Source organism: Oryx dammah, unplaced genomic scaffold (assembly GCF_014754425.2).
Source record: "Oryx dammah isolate SB20612 unplaced genomic scaffold, SCBI_Odam_1.1 HiC_scaffold_23, whole genome shotgun sequence".
NCBI classification, from domain to species: domain Eukaryota; kingdom Metazoa; phylum Chordata; class Mammalia; order Artiodactyla; family Bovidae; genus Oryx; species Oryx dammah.
Genome location: NW_024070207.1, coordinates 15,559,804 through 15,578,335, shown reverse-complemented (window position 1 = coordinate 15,578,335; position 18,532 = coordinate 15,559,804). Strand labels below are relative to the sequence as shown.

Below are 18,532 nucleotides of genomic sequence, written 5' to 3'. Positions count from 1 at the left end.
TTAATAGCAAGAACCTGGAAATTAACCAGAAATCTTACAATAAGAGCTCATTTAAATACATCATAGAAGGTCCATAGTCCAGAATACTGTGTAGATAATAAAATGATGTTATAAAAATTATTGACATGAGGAAAAATTCCCAGTATCTTGTTAAGTGAAAAAGGCTACAAAATAATGATGTATGTATGGTTTGTGCCTGTATGTGTGTATGTTCATGTGCAACATTTGTGCGCTCTTAGGGATTCTTTTTCTTGGTGTTTTTCTGTGTTTTCCAAATTTTGTGCATTGAATACTGCAGTCTGAGTTGGGGCACTTTCAGGCAGGGTGTGTTGTAAGGACTCTGAGAGCACAAATAGGGGTATCAAGCAAGACTTCCTTTTGTCAGTGTATTTTGAGGAAGATGAAAGACCCAGAGTATTGGAGAGGAACACCAGGAATATGCTATTTTGCAAGTGCAAAGGAAGAAGGTGGTGTCTATTGGTGATGAGGACTTCAGACCCATCAAAGAAGACTGGACCCTATTAACCCAGCATCTCCCTGGTGGCTCAGAGGTTAAAGCATCTGCCTGGAGTGCTGGAGACCCGGGTTCAATCCCTGGGTCTGGAAGATCCCCTGGAGAAGGAAATGGCAACCCACTCCAGTACTCTTGCCTGGAGAATCCCATGGAGGGAGGAGCCTGGTAGGCTACAGTCCATGGGGTCTCAAAAGAGTCGAACACGACTGAGTGACTTCACTTCACTTCACTTCAAAGAAGCAGTGGGGAACAATTTTGGGTTTCTGAACACAGGGGTGAATGTATGGAAGTGGTGTTGGTGGAGAATTATTTCAGTCATAGCAAGGTGGACTGGGTTGTAGGCAGGGTGATCTGACATGAGACTCTCAGTTTGCATATTTGACCTGAGGTAATGAGAGCTTGGATTAAGCTTGTGGCGATAAAACCAGAAAGGCAGGAGCAGATGGATCTAAAAAATGTTACCAAGAAAGAATCAGAGCTAGATTCAGATTTGGCTAAATAAATACCATGTGGTCGGTGAGACCATGTAAGGAGACACTTTCCAAGGAAATAGATGTTAAGAGAATGGCTGAGGACTGAGTCTTTGGGAATTCCAACAGCTAACGGGAGGAGGAAAGAACAGGAGCCAGCAAAAGAGACAGAGAATGATGCATCAGAGATAAGAAGAGAAACTTGAGAACGCAATACCACCAGAGCCAAGGGTAGGACAGGAAGAAGTGGGCGGCTGATGGTATCAAATTCACCCTTGAGGTCAAAGATGCAAACTGAGCAGAGACCCTTAAATTCGGCCCTGAGGGTGTTGGTGAACTTACTTACAGAGAGTAGTTTTGGCCAAAAGTGCTGGACTCTAGAAGGTTCCAGGAATGGAAAGGAAAGGGAGGGGTGAGAAAATGGAGGCAGCTCATGGATACCGCCCATGTGACAAGAGGCATGTGTTATGACATAGAACAAGGTCAAACTTTATTATTCTAGTCCTGCTGCTTAACCATTTGAATCTACTGGCTTATAAGGCTGTTGAAAGTAAAAGTTTCGATGATTGTATTCATGCTACAGTGAAGAGGCTTCTCCCTCCCACTCCTCCCAACAAAAAACCCTAGATATTATGGCCATGTTTTAACAGATCAGAGAGGTTTCTTAGCTTAACAGTTCTGTCGTTAGGTTGGTAGTGCTCGAGAATTTCCTAGCTGTGTCCTCTAGCATTAGTCATACCAATTCACTTGAACAGTTCTTCCCTGAGTCCCTTTGAAGTGAGGACATTGAGGCAAGGTGATTAGGAGGGATGCAGTGGTCAGGGTCACGTGGAATGTCTCTAAGAGGTATCTAGAGGCTGCCAAGCAAGGTTCTATTTGAGACCCTGGATATGGTTTGGTACCACCTTGACTCCAACATACAGAAGGCTACAACCTTGTAGTGGCTGGCCCACTAGTTGAAGGGTGGCTGAAGCAGAGACATCAGAAAAGCATTTCTTTTTAAACCCATGGTCCTTGAAGATCAAATGGCCCCTGGACTGAATGGTCTTAAACAAGCAGCTTGATTTGCATGGGGTGCATACAGGTATATAGCTTTTTAAAAAATTCCTTTTATTCTTACCTAGCAATCATATACAAGACCTGACCAACAATACTTCATTTTTTTCCCTACTCACTATTTAGAAATCAATCCTTTGAGCAGTTTCTCTTTGTGAATCCCAGTCTGTTTCCAGTTGGACATACTATGAACTTATCTCTGTCTTAGTGCCCTGATTCCCCCTAAAAGAGGACTGTTGTTGCTGTTTAGTTGCTAAGTCACGTCCAACTCTTTGTGACCCCATAAACTGTAGCCTGCCAGGCTTCTCTGTCCATGGGATTTTCCAGGCAAGAATACTGGAGTGAGTTGCCATTTCCTTCTCTAGGGGAACTTCCAGACTCAGGGATTGAACCCACATCAGGAGGCAGATTCTTTACCACTGAGCCACCAGGGAATACTCTATGAGGAAAAAAAAAAAAAAGACTGCTGTATGACCCAGCAGGGCCAAGACTTGTTACCAAGCCCCACAGAGGCACAGAGCTGGATATCAGGCTAATTGGGTGTGGAGGTCAGCATATTCTCTAGAATTGTCACTTTTCAGATCCTGAGATGTTTAGAGTGTAGCCTTTTAAATGTCCCTGCTCTTTTTAATGGAAGAACTTGGCTGCATTTCTGGGAAGATGACTTGTTGCCCAAGAGAAAACAGGGTCACATAATTGATGCTACACTCACATGCTAAGATGTGGAGGCCCCTCTAAAAATGTGATAGGAGATCAGAGCAGGGGTACTTCCCAGAAGGCTAGTATATTATCAGAAGCCTGGGGCATCCTACTCCACTTCAGTCGCCTAATTTGTCCTGAGCATCTGAATAAGATGCTCACCTCCTCCGTCCAGGGGAAGCAATGATAGCTGGGAAGCTAGGCCAGGGTCCTTGTCTACATCAGTAATCACCAGCTCTGAGAGGCGGACCAGCGGTCTCTGCCGCCAAGTTGTGAGAGCTGATGGAACCCCCGCACAGGGCCGGCCTTGCAGGGGGTGGGCAGATGCTGTAACTGGGCCAAAACTCAGGGCAGGTGGCCAGAACTTAGAAGGAATTCTCTTCCGCCGCAGCCTGGGGTCCAGGCTTGGCCCCAGTGAGCCGCCCGGCCAGCCTTGGTCACCCGGGGGCCCCGCGCATTCCGCGCCCCCGCCCCCTCCGCCTCTCTCTTGGCCTCGTCCCCTCCCTCGTCCCCTTCTCCTCCCCCCACCAGCTGTCCCCTGTCCCCCGGGCGGCGAGACAGCCTGGGAAGAGGCGGCCTCGGGCCGAGGGGGCGTGGTGGGGAAGGGGAGGAGGTGCGGGGCTGAGGGAATAAGGAGGCCTGGGCGGCGGGGCCCCCCAGCCACTCCGCCGCCCGCCCCGCCCGGAGGAGCCGGGTACCGCCGCCGCTCGCCCGCCCGCATCCCCTCGGCCTGGCCCAGGGGCAAGGTCAACAGCGATCTGGAGCCGCCGTGTCACTCCCCGACAGCCATGAACTGCAGCGAGAGTCAGCGTCTGCGGACCCTGCTGAGCCGCCTGCTGCTGGAGCTGCATCACCGGGGCAACGCCAGTGGCTTGGGCGCCGGCCCCGGCCCGAGCATGGGCATGGGGGTCGTGCCCGATCCCTTCGTGGGTCGCGAGGTGACCAGCGCCAAGGGTGACGACGCCTATCTCTACATCCTGCTCATCATGGTCTTCTACGCCTGCCTGGCCGGTGGCCTCATCTTGGCCTACACCCGCTCCCGCAAGCTCGTCGAGGCCAAGGACGAGCAGTCCCAGGCCTGCGCTCAGCACGAGTGGCTCCCGGGAGGGGCCCCCGCCACCGCCGACGCCGAGACAGTGGCCGGCTCGCCCGCCGAGGGCCGCCGCCAGCTCGCCCCGTGCGGGCTGCCCGCTCCGGCCCTGGCCCGGGGCACCGAGGGGGTCTAGAACCGCCACCCAGCTCGCTGGCTCGCCCGGTCCCTCCTCAGCTCGCTCGGCTCGCCGTGTCCTCTCCTCCCCTTCCAGGACTTGCCTCACCTGAGGCTCAGAAGACGTTGAGGCCAGGAAACCTCGTCTGGAAGGCCGTGAAAGAAGCATTACCCTCCAGGCCGGCCTCTCGCTCCTCTCCCACCACCCCAGACCCCCACTCCCACCCCGCACATCCCACCACCCTAAACTGCCTCTGCTCGCGTGTCTTCAGACAGCCCCGACACCAAGCTCCAGCCCCCTGGGAAGTGAATCCAACACGTCCAACACTTGGCATTGAACTGAAGCAGTGAAGTCTGCCTGAACTCTGGGCCGTCTAACTGGCAGCTGCTCCAGGGGCTCAGACTCTGCAGAGCCAACGTGCTTGCCACCACTGTCAGGCCGGCAGCTGCGGCTCCAGCTTCCTGTTGCCTTAGGGACAGAGACAAAGAAAATGAAGAGACCTCAAGATGTCTTTTCCCTCCCTCCTCCTTCAGCAGGGAGCTAAGCAAGACACTTGGAACAGTCTGTGGTGTAGAACGGACTTGATGGGGACTGGTGGGGGAGGGGCTTAGGGGTGGGGAAGACGTCTGAGTCCCAACTGTATGGTTTTCTTGCGTCCACTTGTCATCCCAAAGGTAACTTGCCTACTTTTGAGCAGCTTTGCCATCTTCTGCCGTGGATAAGCATTGCTGGGTGTATTACTCCAGGACTCCCCCGTGCCTCTCTTATCTTGATTCAGTTATTAGGGGAGCATCTGCTTCCTCCATGGAACACAAGGCTCAGTTGCCTCCTGTTCTGTAACCTGGGGAATGTCAGAGGCAGGTAATAAAGGTCGTTTAAAAATGGCTTAAGACTCTCTTCTCAAAGATCCCAGCGTTGAGACTCAGCACTATATGCAGAATGAATTCTTTTTGCTTTTTGGAAATAATGTTTAGATTTGGGAGTTGGGTTGTTGTGATATCCAGTTCCAATGCCATAGATGTCACTGTGTGAGAAGAAAAGGCTTATATATGGCTAAATGGGTTGTTGTTGTTGTTTTTTTAATGTTTCCAAGTTATAATGGCTTTATTCTCCTTTCCCCTTAATTCTGAAACACTTTCAAATATCACAGTGCTAAATAAGGATTTTTCACTTGCCTTTTGCAGTTTTTTGGCATAGACTTTAAATGAAAGCAACATCTCATACCCATCTCTATTAGCTATTATCAAAGTTAATTTTTAGAAGCCACATTTGTAACTGTCTCAAAGAAGTGGCTTATTTAAAAGAGAAAAAGCCACCAAAGAATGTAAATCTTAAGTCAGAGAGGAGATGCTTAAACTATCTTAACCAATGATGGGTAAAGTTAGAGGTGTATGTTTATTGATTTATTCTCCTCTGAAGGTCATCAGAAACTTGCTTGCTTAGGGCTTAAATGCTTATACCTGATGATGACTGTTTGAGCCTCATCAAACAAACATGAAGTCACCTGAGCATTAAGTCAACTTGCTTCAAGACAGCTGGTTTCTCAGTAGTAGCAGGACAAAGATATTATGGGTTACTTAAATGCACTGAAAATACACAAGCCTCATTCAAGGCATTGGTTTTGACCTTGTAGCCCATATGGTATTTTACTGGAGCTATTAATAAGTTAGATGAACTTACTTTCATTCCCAGGATATACTCCTTGAAGATATACTGATCTTGCCCCACTGGCTCCTCTCCAGTCCTAGTTCCAGCCCTAGGAACTTGCAGGTGGGGGCCAGGGATTGGGCAGTGGTCCAAGACAATGAGAGGAGAAGAGATGATGCTGTGAGAGTCATCTCAGGGCCAGGCAGGGGGGCCTGAATGGGATACGGAGGGAGGACACAGATATCCATCCATGCCAGGGGCATGGCAGGGGAGGGGGAGCAGTGGCAGCCCTCAGCCTTGTATTAGTTGGCCAGAAAGTGCCTTCAGATTTTTCTGTAACATCTTATGGAAAAATCAGAATGAACTTTTTGGCCAACCCAGTATTTTGGGTACAAAAACGTCCCTCACTAATCTGGCATAACTGGGGACATGAAGTTGTTTGATAACGAAGCATCAACACTGCTCTAAGTGTTGAAATTTTGTAAACATCTGTACTATTTTTTCAAAGACATTAAAAATATATATTGCCCCCAAAAGGGCAGCTGGGAGCAGTTGGGATAATGTCCATAAAAAGCATGAATGTGCCAGCTGTGGGAAACAAACCCCATTGCCAAACTATTCCTGCTTTTAAACACATTTTAACCTTTTTTCAATTTCATTTTCTTTAAAATTTTTTAAAAATTAATTAATTAATTTTTAATTGAAGGATAATTGCTTTACAGTATTATGTTGGTTTCTGCCAAACAGCAACATGAATCAGCCTTAGGTATACCTATGTTCCCTCCCTCTTGAACCTCCCTCCCATCTCCTTCCCCATCCCACCCTCCTAGATTGTTACAGAGCCCCTGTTTGAGCTCCCTGAGTCATACAGCAAATTCCCATTGGCTATCTGTTTTACATATGGTAAAATATGTTTCCATGTAACTCTCTCCATACCTTCCACCCTCTCCTCACCACCCCCACCGTGTCCATAAGTCTTCTGTTCTCTGTCTGTGTCTCCATTGCTGCCCTGCAATTAACATTTTAACCTTTTCAGGATGATGAGGGTCCTCATTAAGTTCATGTGAGATTAGCCAAAGAGCTTTCCCAGTGAGAAAAATGAGGTGGATGGGGGAGAATGATTTGCTTGACTGGCCAGCCACTTTTCCCAAGCACTTTCAGGAGTGCAACTGTGTCCCAGATAATGAAGTTTCCCACATGTCTGGACACTCGACTCTCTACCACTTGTGGGGGTGTTAACAGCATAGAAGTGCTCACACTGTGGTCAACAAGAGCTAGAAGAAAGAAGGCCTTAAGGGACCTGGCCAACCTGTAGTTCTAATAATAAATTCCTGAATAGCAGTAGCTGACTGTACAAACTGGGAAATTTTTTCACCTTCTCCTTAATGTGATTCTAATCAATTAGAGTGATTTTTTTTTTCAATCTACCCCCCAACAGCAGGCTGTTTCTTCTGTGTGAGTAGGTCCCATTTCAGTTCAGGTTCAGATCTTTGCTCTATAATAATAATGAAGAATGCTTCCTTACTTGTAACTTGAGGCTTTCAACCAAGTGGGGCTAGGAGATGTTTTGAGTTCCAGAGTCTGGAAGTGCTCATTGACAGTGCAAAAATAAACAGAAGCTTTCCTCCCGTTACAGACATAATCTTGTGTTGTCAGTTCACTTTTCTAGAGGGATATAAACGGGGTCTTTCATTTGTCTGCAGTCACCATCGTCTTTACAATTTACCATCTCCTTTAGAAACCAAAGATCCGCACACAATTTGTATCAATAAGAGGAAAGGGACTGGGCTGCTTTCCAAACAATCTTGCCTGACAGCTAAAGCAAGGACAAGAATCTGAGAGAACTGGGGTCCAGCCCCAGATTTGCCACCTAATAGGCTTTGTTTCTCAAGGTTAGCTACTTAACCTCTCTGGGCCCATCTCCCACAGCTGCGGGGAACTGAGGATCAAGTGAAATAGCATACGGGAAAGAAGTACAGCAACTAGAGAATAAGATGTTACATTTATATTTTCCTTTTCCTTCTTTGGGGGTGTGCTCTTGGAAAGGTGTGTGGGGAAAGTGAGGAAGAGAAAATTCTCTGCTGCGTTGTTGTTGTTTAGTCAGTCGTGTCCGACTCTTTTGTGACCCCACGGACTGTAGCCCGCCAGGCTCCTCTGTCTATGGGATTTCCCAGGAAAGAACGCTGGAGTGGATTGCCATTTCCTTCTCTAGGGATCTTTCTGACCCAGAGATTGAACCAGAGATTGAACCTGTGTCTCCTGATTTGGCAGGTGGGTTCTTTACCACTGAGCCACCAGGGAAGCTCTCTCTACTGTGTGGTTCACTTTTATTGTTCAAAGAAGAGAATTGTAGTTACTTGGCCATTAGCTCCCAGATTTTTCAGCCTTTCCCCCCAATCTTGGAATCTTGGGTATCTAGGAATCTGTGCAAAACGGTCTCACATTCCTACTCCTATTTATCAGTAGGCCTACAAGTGCCCTTAAAAAAAATAATAAATACTGTATTTTCAGGGATTCACCAGGACTGATGTCTAGACTTTGAAGACACAGGTCAGGGATTAAGAGAGGACATAAGAGAAGAGAATGAAGGGACATAATCACAGGCTGTGAGCTTCATGAGGGACTTAGGAGGAAGAGCAATCTAGAATGTTATGTGAAGGCAAGGGAGCATGAATGAAGACCACCAAGCATGCATAGATTAGACTGGTTAATAGCCAAGCCTTGTTGAAGAACCATCAAAATGGCTTTGGGAGAAGAAGTTGTATGGAAAGTCACTTTTTAGCTCTTTTTGTCACTTAACCTACCCTGCAGCCTATCTAGGAAGACAAATAATGTGATTAAGGCAAGTCTTCTTTGCTAGATCTCAGCATGGGAACAGGTGACCAGTCCCTCTTCAGCTGTTTTTTTTTTTAATTGAGTAAAATATTCTTTATACTCTATAGTGCTTCATAGTTTTCAAAAGTTGCAAACATAATTTCATATAATCCCACAAATACCCACATTTCCCCCTATCTTGCCCCCTCCCCCTTCCCTCTCCCCAGTGATAACCACTAGTTTTTTCTCTATATCTATGAGTCTCATCAGCTGTGTTTTGAGGCAGGCAGGGTCTTGGGACAGCTGTGGCCTGGGCCTCTTCCTCTGAAGAGAGTGTAGTCAGAGCAATGGGGGAATAGTTCAGATACATTTTTTTAAGAAAAATTGTGGTAAATTACCTACAGCATAAAATTCAACATCTTAGCCACTTTCAAAAGCATATAGTTCTGTAAAGTACATTCATATTGTTTCCATCACAGTGCCCTTGAAGTCAGAGAAAAAGGCAAGCAGCTAAATTATTCAGAAGAAGCAGGGCTTAATCATTGCTTCATATGATTCACCCTTTAGGGTATTCACACTTTATAATAGACCGTTCAGGGCAATGTAAAGGTGAAATATGAGGAAAGAATCTCGAGTTGTGAATTTCAGTGGACTCTGAAAGGAGAGCTATCCAGAAATGTCCACGCAGGATGGGGAAGGTGCTTGGGGGAGAGGTAAACAAAGGAGAAGCCCCAGTAAGATGGTAGGAGGGGCGAAATCACATTTAGAATCAAACCCCATATCTGCCTGAAATGCTCAGAGGGCTCAAACAAACCTTGGACCGGGACCCAGAGACCCCACACAGACTGAGACAGGACTGTGTTGACTGTCTCCTGTGGAGGTACAGGTCAGCAGTGGACTGCCACAGGGGCAGGGGCCCTGGGTGCAGCAGAAATGGGTATGGTGTAAGGCCTCTTGGAAGAGGTCGCCCAGACTTGCCCATAAGTGTCCAGGAGTCTCCGGCAGAGGCACCGGTCAGTGGTGGCTGCTGCAGGGCTGGGGGCACCGAGTGTAGCAGTACATGTGTGGGACCTTTAGAAGGAGGTCGCCATTATCTTCATAACCTCCACCACAGTTTGGCCCCACGCACATAAGAAGGAGGAAACACAGCCCCAGCCATCAAGAGAAAACTGGATTAAAGATTTACTGAACATGGCCCCGCCCATCAGAACAAGACCCAGTTTCCCCCTCAGTCAGTCTCTCCCATCAGGAAGCTTCCATAAGTCTCTTAACCTTCTCTATCAGAGGTCAGACAGACTGAAAACCACAATCACAGAAAACTAACCCATCTGATCACATGGACCAAAGCCTTGTCTAACTCAGTAAAACTATGAGCCATGCCGTGTAGGGCCACCCAAGACAGATGGGACATGGAGAGTTCTGACAAAATGTGCTCCACTGTAGAAGGGAATGGCAAACCACTTCAGTATTTTTGCCTTGAGAACCCCATGAACAGCATGAAAAGGCAAAAAGATAGGACATTGAAAGATGAACTCCCCAGGTCGGTAGGTGCCCAATATGCTACTGGAGATCAGTGGAGAAATAACTCCAGAAAGAACGAAGGGATGGAGCCAAAGCAAAAACAATACCCAGCTGTGGATGTGACTGGTGATGGAAGTCAAGTCTGAAGTAAAGAGCTATATTGCATAGGAAGCTGGAATGTTAGGTCCATGAATCAAGGCAAATTGGAAGTGGTCAAACAGGAGATGGCAAGAGTGAACATAGACAGTTTAGGAATCAGTGAACTAAAATGGACTGGAATAGGTGAATTTAACTCAGATGACCATTATATCTACTACTGTGGGCAAGAATCCCTTAGAAGAATCCCTTAGGAGCTGACTGTGGCTCAGATCATGAACTCCTTATTGCCAAATTCAGACTTAAATTGAACAAAGTAGGGAAAACCACTAAACCATTCAGGTATAACCTAAATCAAATCCCTTATGATTATACAGTGGAAATGACAAATAGATTCAAGGTATTAGGTCTGACAGACAGAGTGCCTGAAGAACTATGGACAGAGGTGCAGGACATTGTACAGGAGGCAGGGATCAAGACCATCCCCAAGAAAAAGAAATGCAAAAAGGCAAAATGGTTGTCTGAGGAGGCCTTATAAATAGCTGTGAATAGAAGAGAAGTGAAAGGCAAAGGAGAAAAGGAAATACCCATTTGAATGCAGAGTTCCAAAGAATAGCAAGGAAAGGTAAGAAAGCCTTCCTCAGTCATCAGTGCAAAGAAATAGAGGAAAACAATAGAACGGGAAAAACTAGAGACCTCTTCAAGAAAATTAGAGATAACAAGGGAATATTTCATGCAAAGATGGGCACAATAAAGGACAGAAATGGTATGGACCTAACAGAAGCAGAAGATATTAAGAAAAGGTGGCAGAATACACAGAAGAACTATGCAAAAAAGATCTTCACAACTCAGATAATCACGATGGTGTGATCACCAACCTAGAGCCAGACATCCTGGAATGCTAAGTCAAGAGAGCCTTAGGAAGCATCGCTACAAACAAAGCTACTGGAGGTGATGGAATTCCAGTTGAGCTATTTCAAATCCTAAAGGATGATGCTGTGAAAGTGCTTCACTCAATATGCCAGCAAATTTGGAAAACTCAGCAGTGGCCACAGGACTGGAAAAGGTCAATTTTCATTCCAATCCCCAAGAAAGGCAATGCCAAAGAATGCTCAAACTACTGCACAATTGCACTCATCTCACACACTAGAAAAGTAATGCTCAAAATTTTCCAAGCCAGGTTTCAGCAATATGTAAACCATGAACTTCCAGATGTTCAAGCTGGATTTAGAAAAGGCGGAGAGGAACGGGATATCAAATTGCCAACATCCGTTGGATCATCGAAAAAGCAAGAGTTCCAGAAAAATATCTACTTCTGCTTTATTGACTATGCCAAAGCCTTTGACTGTGTGGATCACAACAAACTGTGGAAAATTCTTCAAGACATGGGAATACTAGACCACCTGACCTGCCTCTTAAGAAATCTGTGTGCAGGTCAAGAAACAACAGTTAGAACTGGACATGGAACAACAGACTGGTTCCAAATAGGGAAAGGAGTATGTCAAGGCTATATATTGTCACCCTGCTTATTTAGCTTATATGCAGAGTAGATCATGAGAAATGCTGGGCTGGAAGAAGCACAAGCTGGAATCAAGATTGCTGGGGGAAATAATCAGTAACCTCACATATGCAGATGACACCACCCTTATGGCAGAAAGCAAAGAAGAATGAAAGAGCCTCTTGATGAAAGTGAAACACGAGAGTGAAAAACATAGCTTAAAACTCAACATTCAGAAAACTAAGATCATGACATCTGGTCCCATCACTTCATGGCAGATAGATAGGGAAACAGTGGAAACAGTGACAGACTTTATTTTTTGGGTCTCCAAAATCACAGCAGATGGTAACTGCAGCCATGAAATTAAAAGTTGCTTGTTCCTTGGAAGAAAAGTTAAGACCAACCTAGTCAGCATATTAAAAAGCAGAGACATTACTTTGCCGACAAAGGTCCGTCTAGTCAAAACTATGGTTTTTCCAGTAGTCATGTATGGATGTGAGAGGTGGACTATAAAGAAAGCTGAGTGCCAAAGAATTGATGCTTTTGAACTGTGGTGCTGGAGAAGACTCTTGAGAGTCCCTTGGACTGCAAGGAGATCCAACCAGTCCATCCTAAAGGAAATCAGTCCTGAATATTCATTGGAAGGACTGATGCTGAAGCTGAAACTCTTAATATTTGGCCACCTGATGCAAAGAACTGACTCATTTGAAAAACCCGGATGCTGGGGAAGATTGAAGGCGGGAGGAGAAGGGGATGCTAGAGGATAAGATGGTTGGATGGCATCACCGACTTGATGGACATGAGTTTGAGTAAGCTCCAGGAGTTGGCAATGAACAGGGAGGCCTGGTGTCCTGCAGTCCATGGGGTCGCAAAGAGTCAGACACAACTGAGCGACTGACCTGAACTGTACTGAATCTGCCACCGCTTCTCAAGTCACATCCTTGTCTGCCTGCCAGATGCTGTTAAGACCCTGTGGAGTACCATGGTGGCCATGAATGACAGGATTTAGCATGAATGTGCTGAATTTCTGCATACCTGACTCAGGGACATCCACTAATGAAAACATTTCATGTCCCTAGAAGGACAAGGGGCCTTCCCTTGGCTTTTTCAACTATCTAGATATGCTCTAGCAGGGGTTGCATCTTGAGTGGGCCTGGAAGAGAACGAATGGAGAGAAGGGGACACATTAATTTTGCTCCTCTTCTTGTGGGGCCACTCCTCTGGGGATACTTGTAGTTGGGACCAGTTCTTAGTAAAACTATGGGATTGATATTTATCTCATTTCCCCTTGTCCTATTCCAATCTTCCCTTGGCCATTCCTAGTCCTACAAAACTGTTTCTTCCCTATTGCCAGAGTCTGCTAAAGCTGAAACTCCAGTACTTTGGCCACCTCATGTGAAGAGTTGACTCACTGGAAAAGACTCTGATGCTGGGAGGGATTGGGGACAGGAGGAGAAGGGGACGACAGAGGATGAGATGGCTGGATGGCATCTCTGACTCGATGGACGTGAGTCTGAGTGAAGTCCAGGAGATGGCGATGGACAGGGAGGCCTGGTGTGCTGCGATTCATGGGGTCGCAAAGAGTCGGACACGACTGAGCTACTGAACTGAACTGAACTGAATGATCTTATTCATTTACATCTAATCTGCTGCTCATCCCAGTGATGATCCTAAGAGTGTATCTTTTCAAAATATTTATTTTTAATTGGAGGATAATTGCTTTACAATATATTTCAGCCATACATCAACATGAATCAGTCATAGGTCAAGGAGTGTATCTTTAATGGTGGCTTTTAGACACTGGATCAAGGAGAAAGCTGTCAAGAGGGACTTGTCCTAGGACGCCCAAATCTGATTTGAGTAAGACTGCTCCGACAGTCACATCGTTTTGGTAAGCTCGAGAACAGAAGTTTGGCTCTTTCTTTATCCTCATTCCTTCTAGAGGGTGTTCAGAAAACTTGGAAGTGAAGTCGCTCAGTCGTGTCTGACTCTTTGCGACCCCATGGACTGTAGCCTACCAGGCTCCTCCATCCATGGGATTTTTCAGGCAAGAGTGCTGGAATGGGGTGCCATTGCCTTCTCTAGAGGATCTTCCTGACACAGGGATCGAACCCAGGTCTACCTGCATTGCAGGCAGACGCTTTATCCTCTGAGCCACCAGGGAAGCTTAACTTTAGCCATGTAGGAGGGCACCTGCATTTCCAGGTGAGTCTCTTGGGGTTGGGGGGAAGGGTGGGATGGGTGTGGGGATAGGAGTAAGTGGAACAAACAGAAAGATGAGAAATCCTTTGCCTACTCTTCAGTTAGGTCTCTATACATTGGGAGGCTAATTTAGCAAATAGGACACCAGAGAGGAATGGCTAAGGTGAGTGAGAAAAGAAATATTAGGATAGATACCTTCAGAACTGTAAGGATGGAATTCTTATTGTTTTTCTGCCACTGCCCTATACATCTGTGCCAAACCAAGGCCATGACCAACTAACAAGCCCGGCTAAGAGGAGGCTGCTCTGCAATCAGTTGGGTTAGTCTCCATCCCAGCTCGAAGTAACTGGTACCATCTCTCAGAGACTAGGATTTCCCTCCAGCAAGTCCAGGGTGCTGGTCAGTTCAAAAGCCCCCACCTTTTGACCTTCTCTGTCATCCAGGAAAGTAGGATGGTGTAATGCATAGGGCATGGGCTCTAGAGCCAGGCTGCCTAGGGCCACACTGATGGTCTGCCTTTCATCAGCTAGGTAATGTCAGGAGCAGGACTTCACTCTCTCTAAGCTTTGTTTCTCCGTCTGTAAAATGGATGGAAGAATAATGCCTACCTCCCTGAGCTGCTGTGAAGATTGAATGCCTAACATAGTACCCGGTTCTGGGTAAAGGTTCAGTAATTGTAGCTTCCAATCTTGCCCGGATTACACGCAGGGTTGTCACCTACACCACACCAATGAAACGACTTTGTCATTGGTCACTGATGACCTGCATGTTGCTGAATCAATTACTCAATACTCAGTCCTCATTTTCTATGACACTGGGCAGCATTTAATGCAATCGATCACTCCTTCCTTGAATCTTTTTTCCTTGACTTCCAAAACACCTTAGTCTCCTGTTTTGCCTCCTTCTTCACCAGCCCCTTTCCTTCTTAGTCTTTCTTTTCCTGGTTTCTCATCGTCTCCTCAACCTCTCAACGTTGAGTTGCCCAGGGCTCCATTCTGGGACTTCTTTTTCATCTATTCTGTCCCCCTTGGTGATGTCTACTAGTCCCAACATGCAAAATATCATCTTCATATATGAATACCATCTTTATAATGATGATTCCAATATATATACATATTTATCCCTGAAATCCCCTACTTTGAACTCCAGGGTTTAATATCTGACTGCCTACTTAACATCTCTATCTAGGTATCTATACCTGTCTCAAAGTTTACATGCCCAAATCAGAGGTTTTGAGTCCCTTCCCCTAAAATTTACTCCTCCAACTGAGAATGAAAGTTTCCTGCCATCTGGGAATGGGTCTGACATTTCCATCTAGGTGTCACTATTGGTTAGAAGCTGTTCACAGATAGGCCATGTTATTCTCCTGTCAGACAGATATAATCTCACAGAACACCATATTAGACAGGACATGTTTCTGTGACCATGATGGAATGAGACAAAATAAGAATGTTTAATAATGTTATTTAAGTACTGACAAAAATAAGGTTACTGTGAAACTCACAAAGCACCAGACAGCATCCTTTCCCAGCCAATCTGAGTGACTGCCACTTCTCTATCCATCACTGCTTTAGTCTTGCTCTAGCTTTCATTATTTTTGGATAAGATTTACTCAATTATAGACTCACCCTCACTGCCTAATAGCATCCAACTCTGAACACTTGCTTCCTTGGACCTTCCCTAAAAAAACCTAACATAAGCTCCAACCCAATAATAAGTCCTTTCTAACACTTCTTACTTAGATACTCATGGTTTGCCATGCTATGAATTCTTCCTTTCTGCCATGAGTAATAAAGTCAGCCTGTTCAAATGAAGGTTTGTTCCTGGTGATTGTCAGTTGGAGGGCATTACCACATTAATCTCTGCCCCTATTTTTGTAAATGGTTAAGCAAAAACAAGAATCACATTGATTCTACTCTTTCCCTCACCCTTCCACAGTTAATTTAGAAGCCAAGTCCTTTGAACTCTACTTCCAAAAGGGATTGTATATAGGACCTCTTCTCAAGATCTGCTCTTCTACTACCCTAGTCTACACCCCCATCATTTCTTCCCTGAATTAATATTACATTTTCTAACTGGTCCTCTTGTTTTTACCCTTAGTTCTCTACACAACAGCCAGAACAATATTAAAGCATAGAGAAGAGTGTGTTCTGTCTCTACTTAAGGCCCTCCATTTGTTGACCCATCCAATTAGAATACAATGTTAATGCCTTACCATGGTCTATAAGACCACATGCAAACCAACCCTTGCCAACCTCATCTTATGATACTCTTTTGACTTCCTCATTAAACTCGGGTTACACTAGTCTTCTTGTTGTTCTTTAAATACCTCAAGCTCATTTATGCTTCAGAGCTTTTGCATGCTCTGTTTCCTCTGCCTGGAATATTCTTCCTCCACGTCTTCTCAAAAAAGCAAGAGAGTTCCAGAAAAATAGCTACTTTTGCTTTATTGACTATTCCAAAGCCTTTGACTGTGTGGATCACAACAAACTCTTGAAAATTCTTCAAGACATGGGAATACCAGACCACCTGACCTGCCTCTTAAGAAATCTGTATGCAAGTCAGGAAGTAACAGTTAGAACCGGACATGGAACAACAGACTGGTTTCAAATGGGGAAAGGAGTATGTCAAGGCTATATATTGTCACCCTGCTTATTTAGCTTATATGCAGAGTAGATCATGAGAAATGCTGGGCTGGAAGAAGCACAAGCTGGAATCAAGATTGCTGGGGGAAATAATCAGTAACCTCACATATGCAGATGACACCACCCTTATGGCAGAAAGCAAAGAATGAAAGAGCCTCTTGATGAAAGTGAAAGACGAGAGTGAAAAAGTTGGCCTAAAACTCAACACTCAGAAAACTAAGATCATGGCATCTGGTCCCATCACTTCATGGCAGATAGATAGGGAAACAGTGGAAATAGTGACAGACTTTATTTTTTCGGTCTCCAAAATCACAGCAGATGGTGACTGCAGCCATGAAATTAAAAGATGCTTGCTCCTTGGAAGAAAAGTTAGGACCAACCTAGTCAGCATATTAAAAAGCAGAGACATTACTTTGCCAACAAACATCCACATAGTCAAAGCTATGGTTTTTCCAGCAATCATGTATGGATTGAGAGGTGGACTATAAAGAAAGCTGAGCGCCAAAGAATTGATGCTTTTGAACTGTGGTGTTGGAGAAGACTCTTGAGAGTCCCTGGACTGTGAGAAGATCCAACCAGTCCTTCCTAAAGGAGATCAGTCCTGAATATTCATTGGAAGGACTGATGTTGAAGCTGAAACTCTTAATACTTTGGCCATCTGATGCGAAGAACTGACTCATTTGAAAAGATCTTGATGCTGGGAAAGACTGAAGGCAGGAGGAGAAGGGGACGACAGAAGATGAGATGGTTGGATGGCATCACCGACTCAATGGACATGAGTTTGAGTAAACTCCGGGAGTTGGTGATAGACAGGGATGCCTGGCGTGCTATGGTCCTGGGGTCACAAAGAGTTGGACATGACCGAGCAACTGAACTGACTGACTGACTGACATCTTCTCAAGGCTGTTTCCTTCTTATCATTCAATCTCAGCTCAAACCTCACTTCCCCAGAGGCCTTCCTTGATCATCCTGTCTGTAGTTGCTCCTATTTATTTTAAATTCACATAACAAAGCACTGTCTAAAAATACTATAGTTTACTGTCAATCTCTCCCATATAGACTGCAAGTCCCATGAAAGCAGGGATATTTTAGGTCAATTAAAATTCCTTAAATTTATTTTTGTTATGTCATTGAGGTATAACTAACATGAAAAAGTGCACAAATTTAAAATACATAACATGGTTGATTCTGACATATGTATACATCTATGAAATCATCATCAGAGTCACATTAATGAACATACCCTTCACCACCAAAAGTTTCTTTGTGATCTTTTGTGTCCTTTTCCTTCTGGTCCAGATAATCAGTCAACGATCTGCTTTTCATTGCTATTGATCAATTTGCATTTTCTAGAATTCTATATACATGTAGTCCTACAATATGCACTTTTTTTCCTCAGCAAACTGATTTTGAGATTCACCCATGTTGTTCCATATTTCAAGAGTTTGTTTCTCCTTATTACTGAGTAATTATAGAAATGTACCACAGTTGGCTTATCCATTCACCTGTTGAAGGACATCTGGGTTGTTTCCAGTTTTTCACAATGATAAACAAAAACTTCTATTAACATGGGTGTGCAAGTCTTTATGTGGATCTATGTTGAAGGCAGGGATTTTGTACATCTGGTTCTTTGCAAGTCTCCCATGCCCAGGCACCTGTATATTATTTATATAGCATGTGTTTGTTGAATGCCTGTTCAATGAATAAGTGAGCCCTCCTTTTTAGCCCAGGTTTGCGGATGTTTCCACTGTTTCTGTGCCTACCCTAGAGTCCTTTACCACCATAACTTTTGTTCTCCTCTTGCCTTTCCAATCTGCAGCCCTGGGTGACCTCTTGAGTGGAAGGTGAGTGTTTCCACTCTTGGCCTATGGGAGAAACCCTGCTCATCGTGTTTGCTGCCAATGCATGCTCTCTACCCTAAGCTGGCCCCTCTGGCTGTTCAACAATCCATTCATTCCTCGCTTGCTGACTCCCTATCACATTCCCTACAGCAGCTGCTCCAAACTTCCTGTGCTTTCCTCAAGCCCCCAGCCCCAGCCCTCCCCCTCATTCTCAGGAGATGACTTCACCTCCTTCATTAGTGAGAAGATTGAGGCCAACTGACAGGAGCTCCTTCGGCTTCCATCAGAGCCATCTTTACATTGCCATCTCAAACGCTTCCA

The 18,532-nt window shown here is 45.3% G+C and overlaps 1 protein-coding gene across 1 annotated transcript; it reads left to right on the top strand.

Annotated features, from left to right (window-relative positions):
* The first annotated feature begins 3,403 nt into the window (after positions 1-3,403).
* KCNE5 (potassium voltage-gated channel subfamily E regulatory subunit 5) lies at positions 3,404-4,832 on the top strand. Its single transcript, XM_040265064.1, has one exon. It carries the CDS (start codon positions 3,528-3,530, stop codon positions 3,963-3,965), a length of 438 nt encoding a protein of 145 aa, XP_040120998.1. The 5' UTR covers positions 3,404-3,527; the 3' UTR covers positions 3,966-4,832.
* The last annotated feature ends 13,700 nt before the right edge of the window (positions 4,833-18,532 follow it).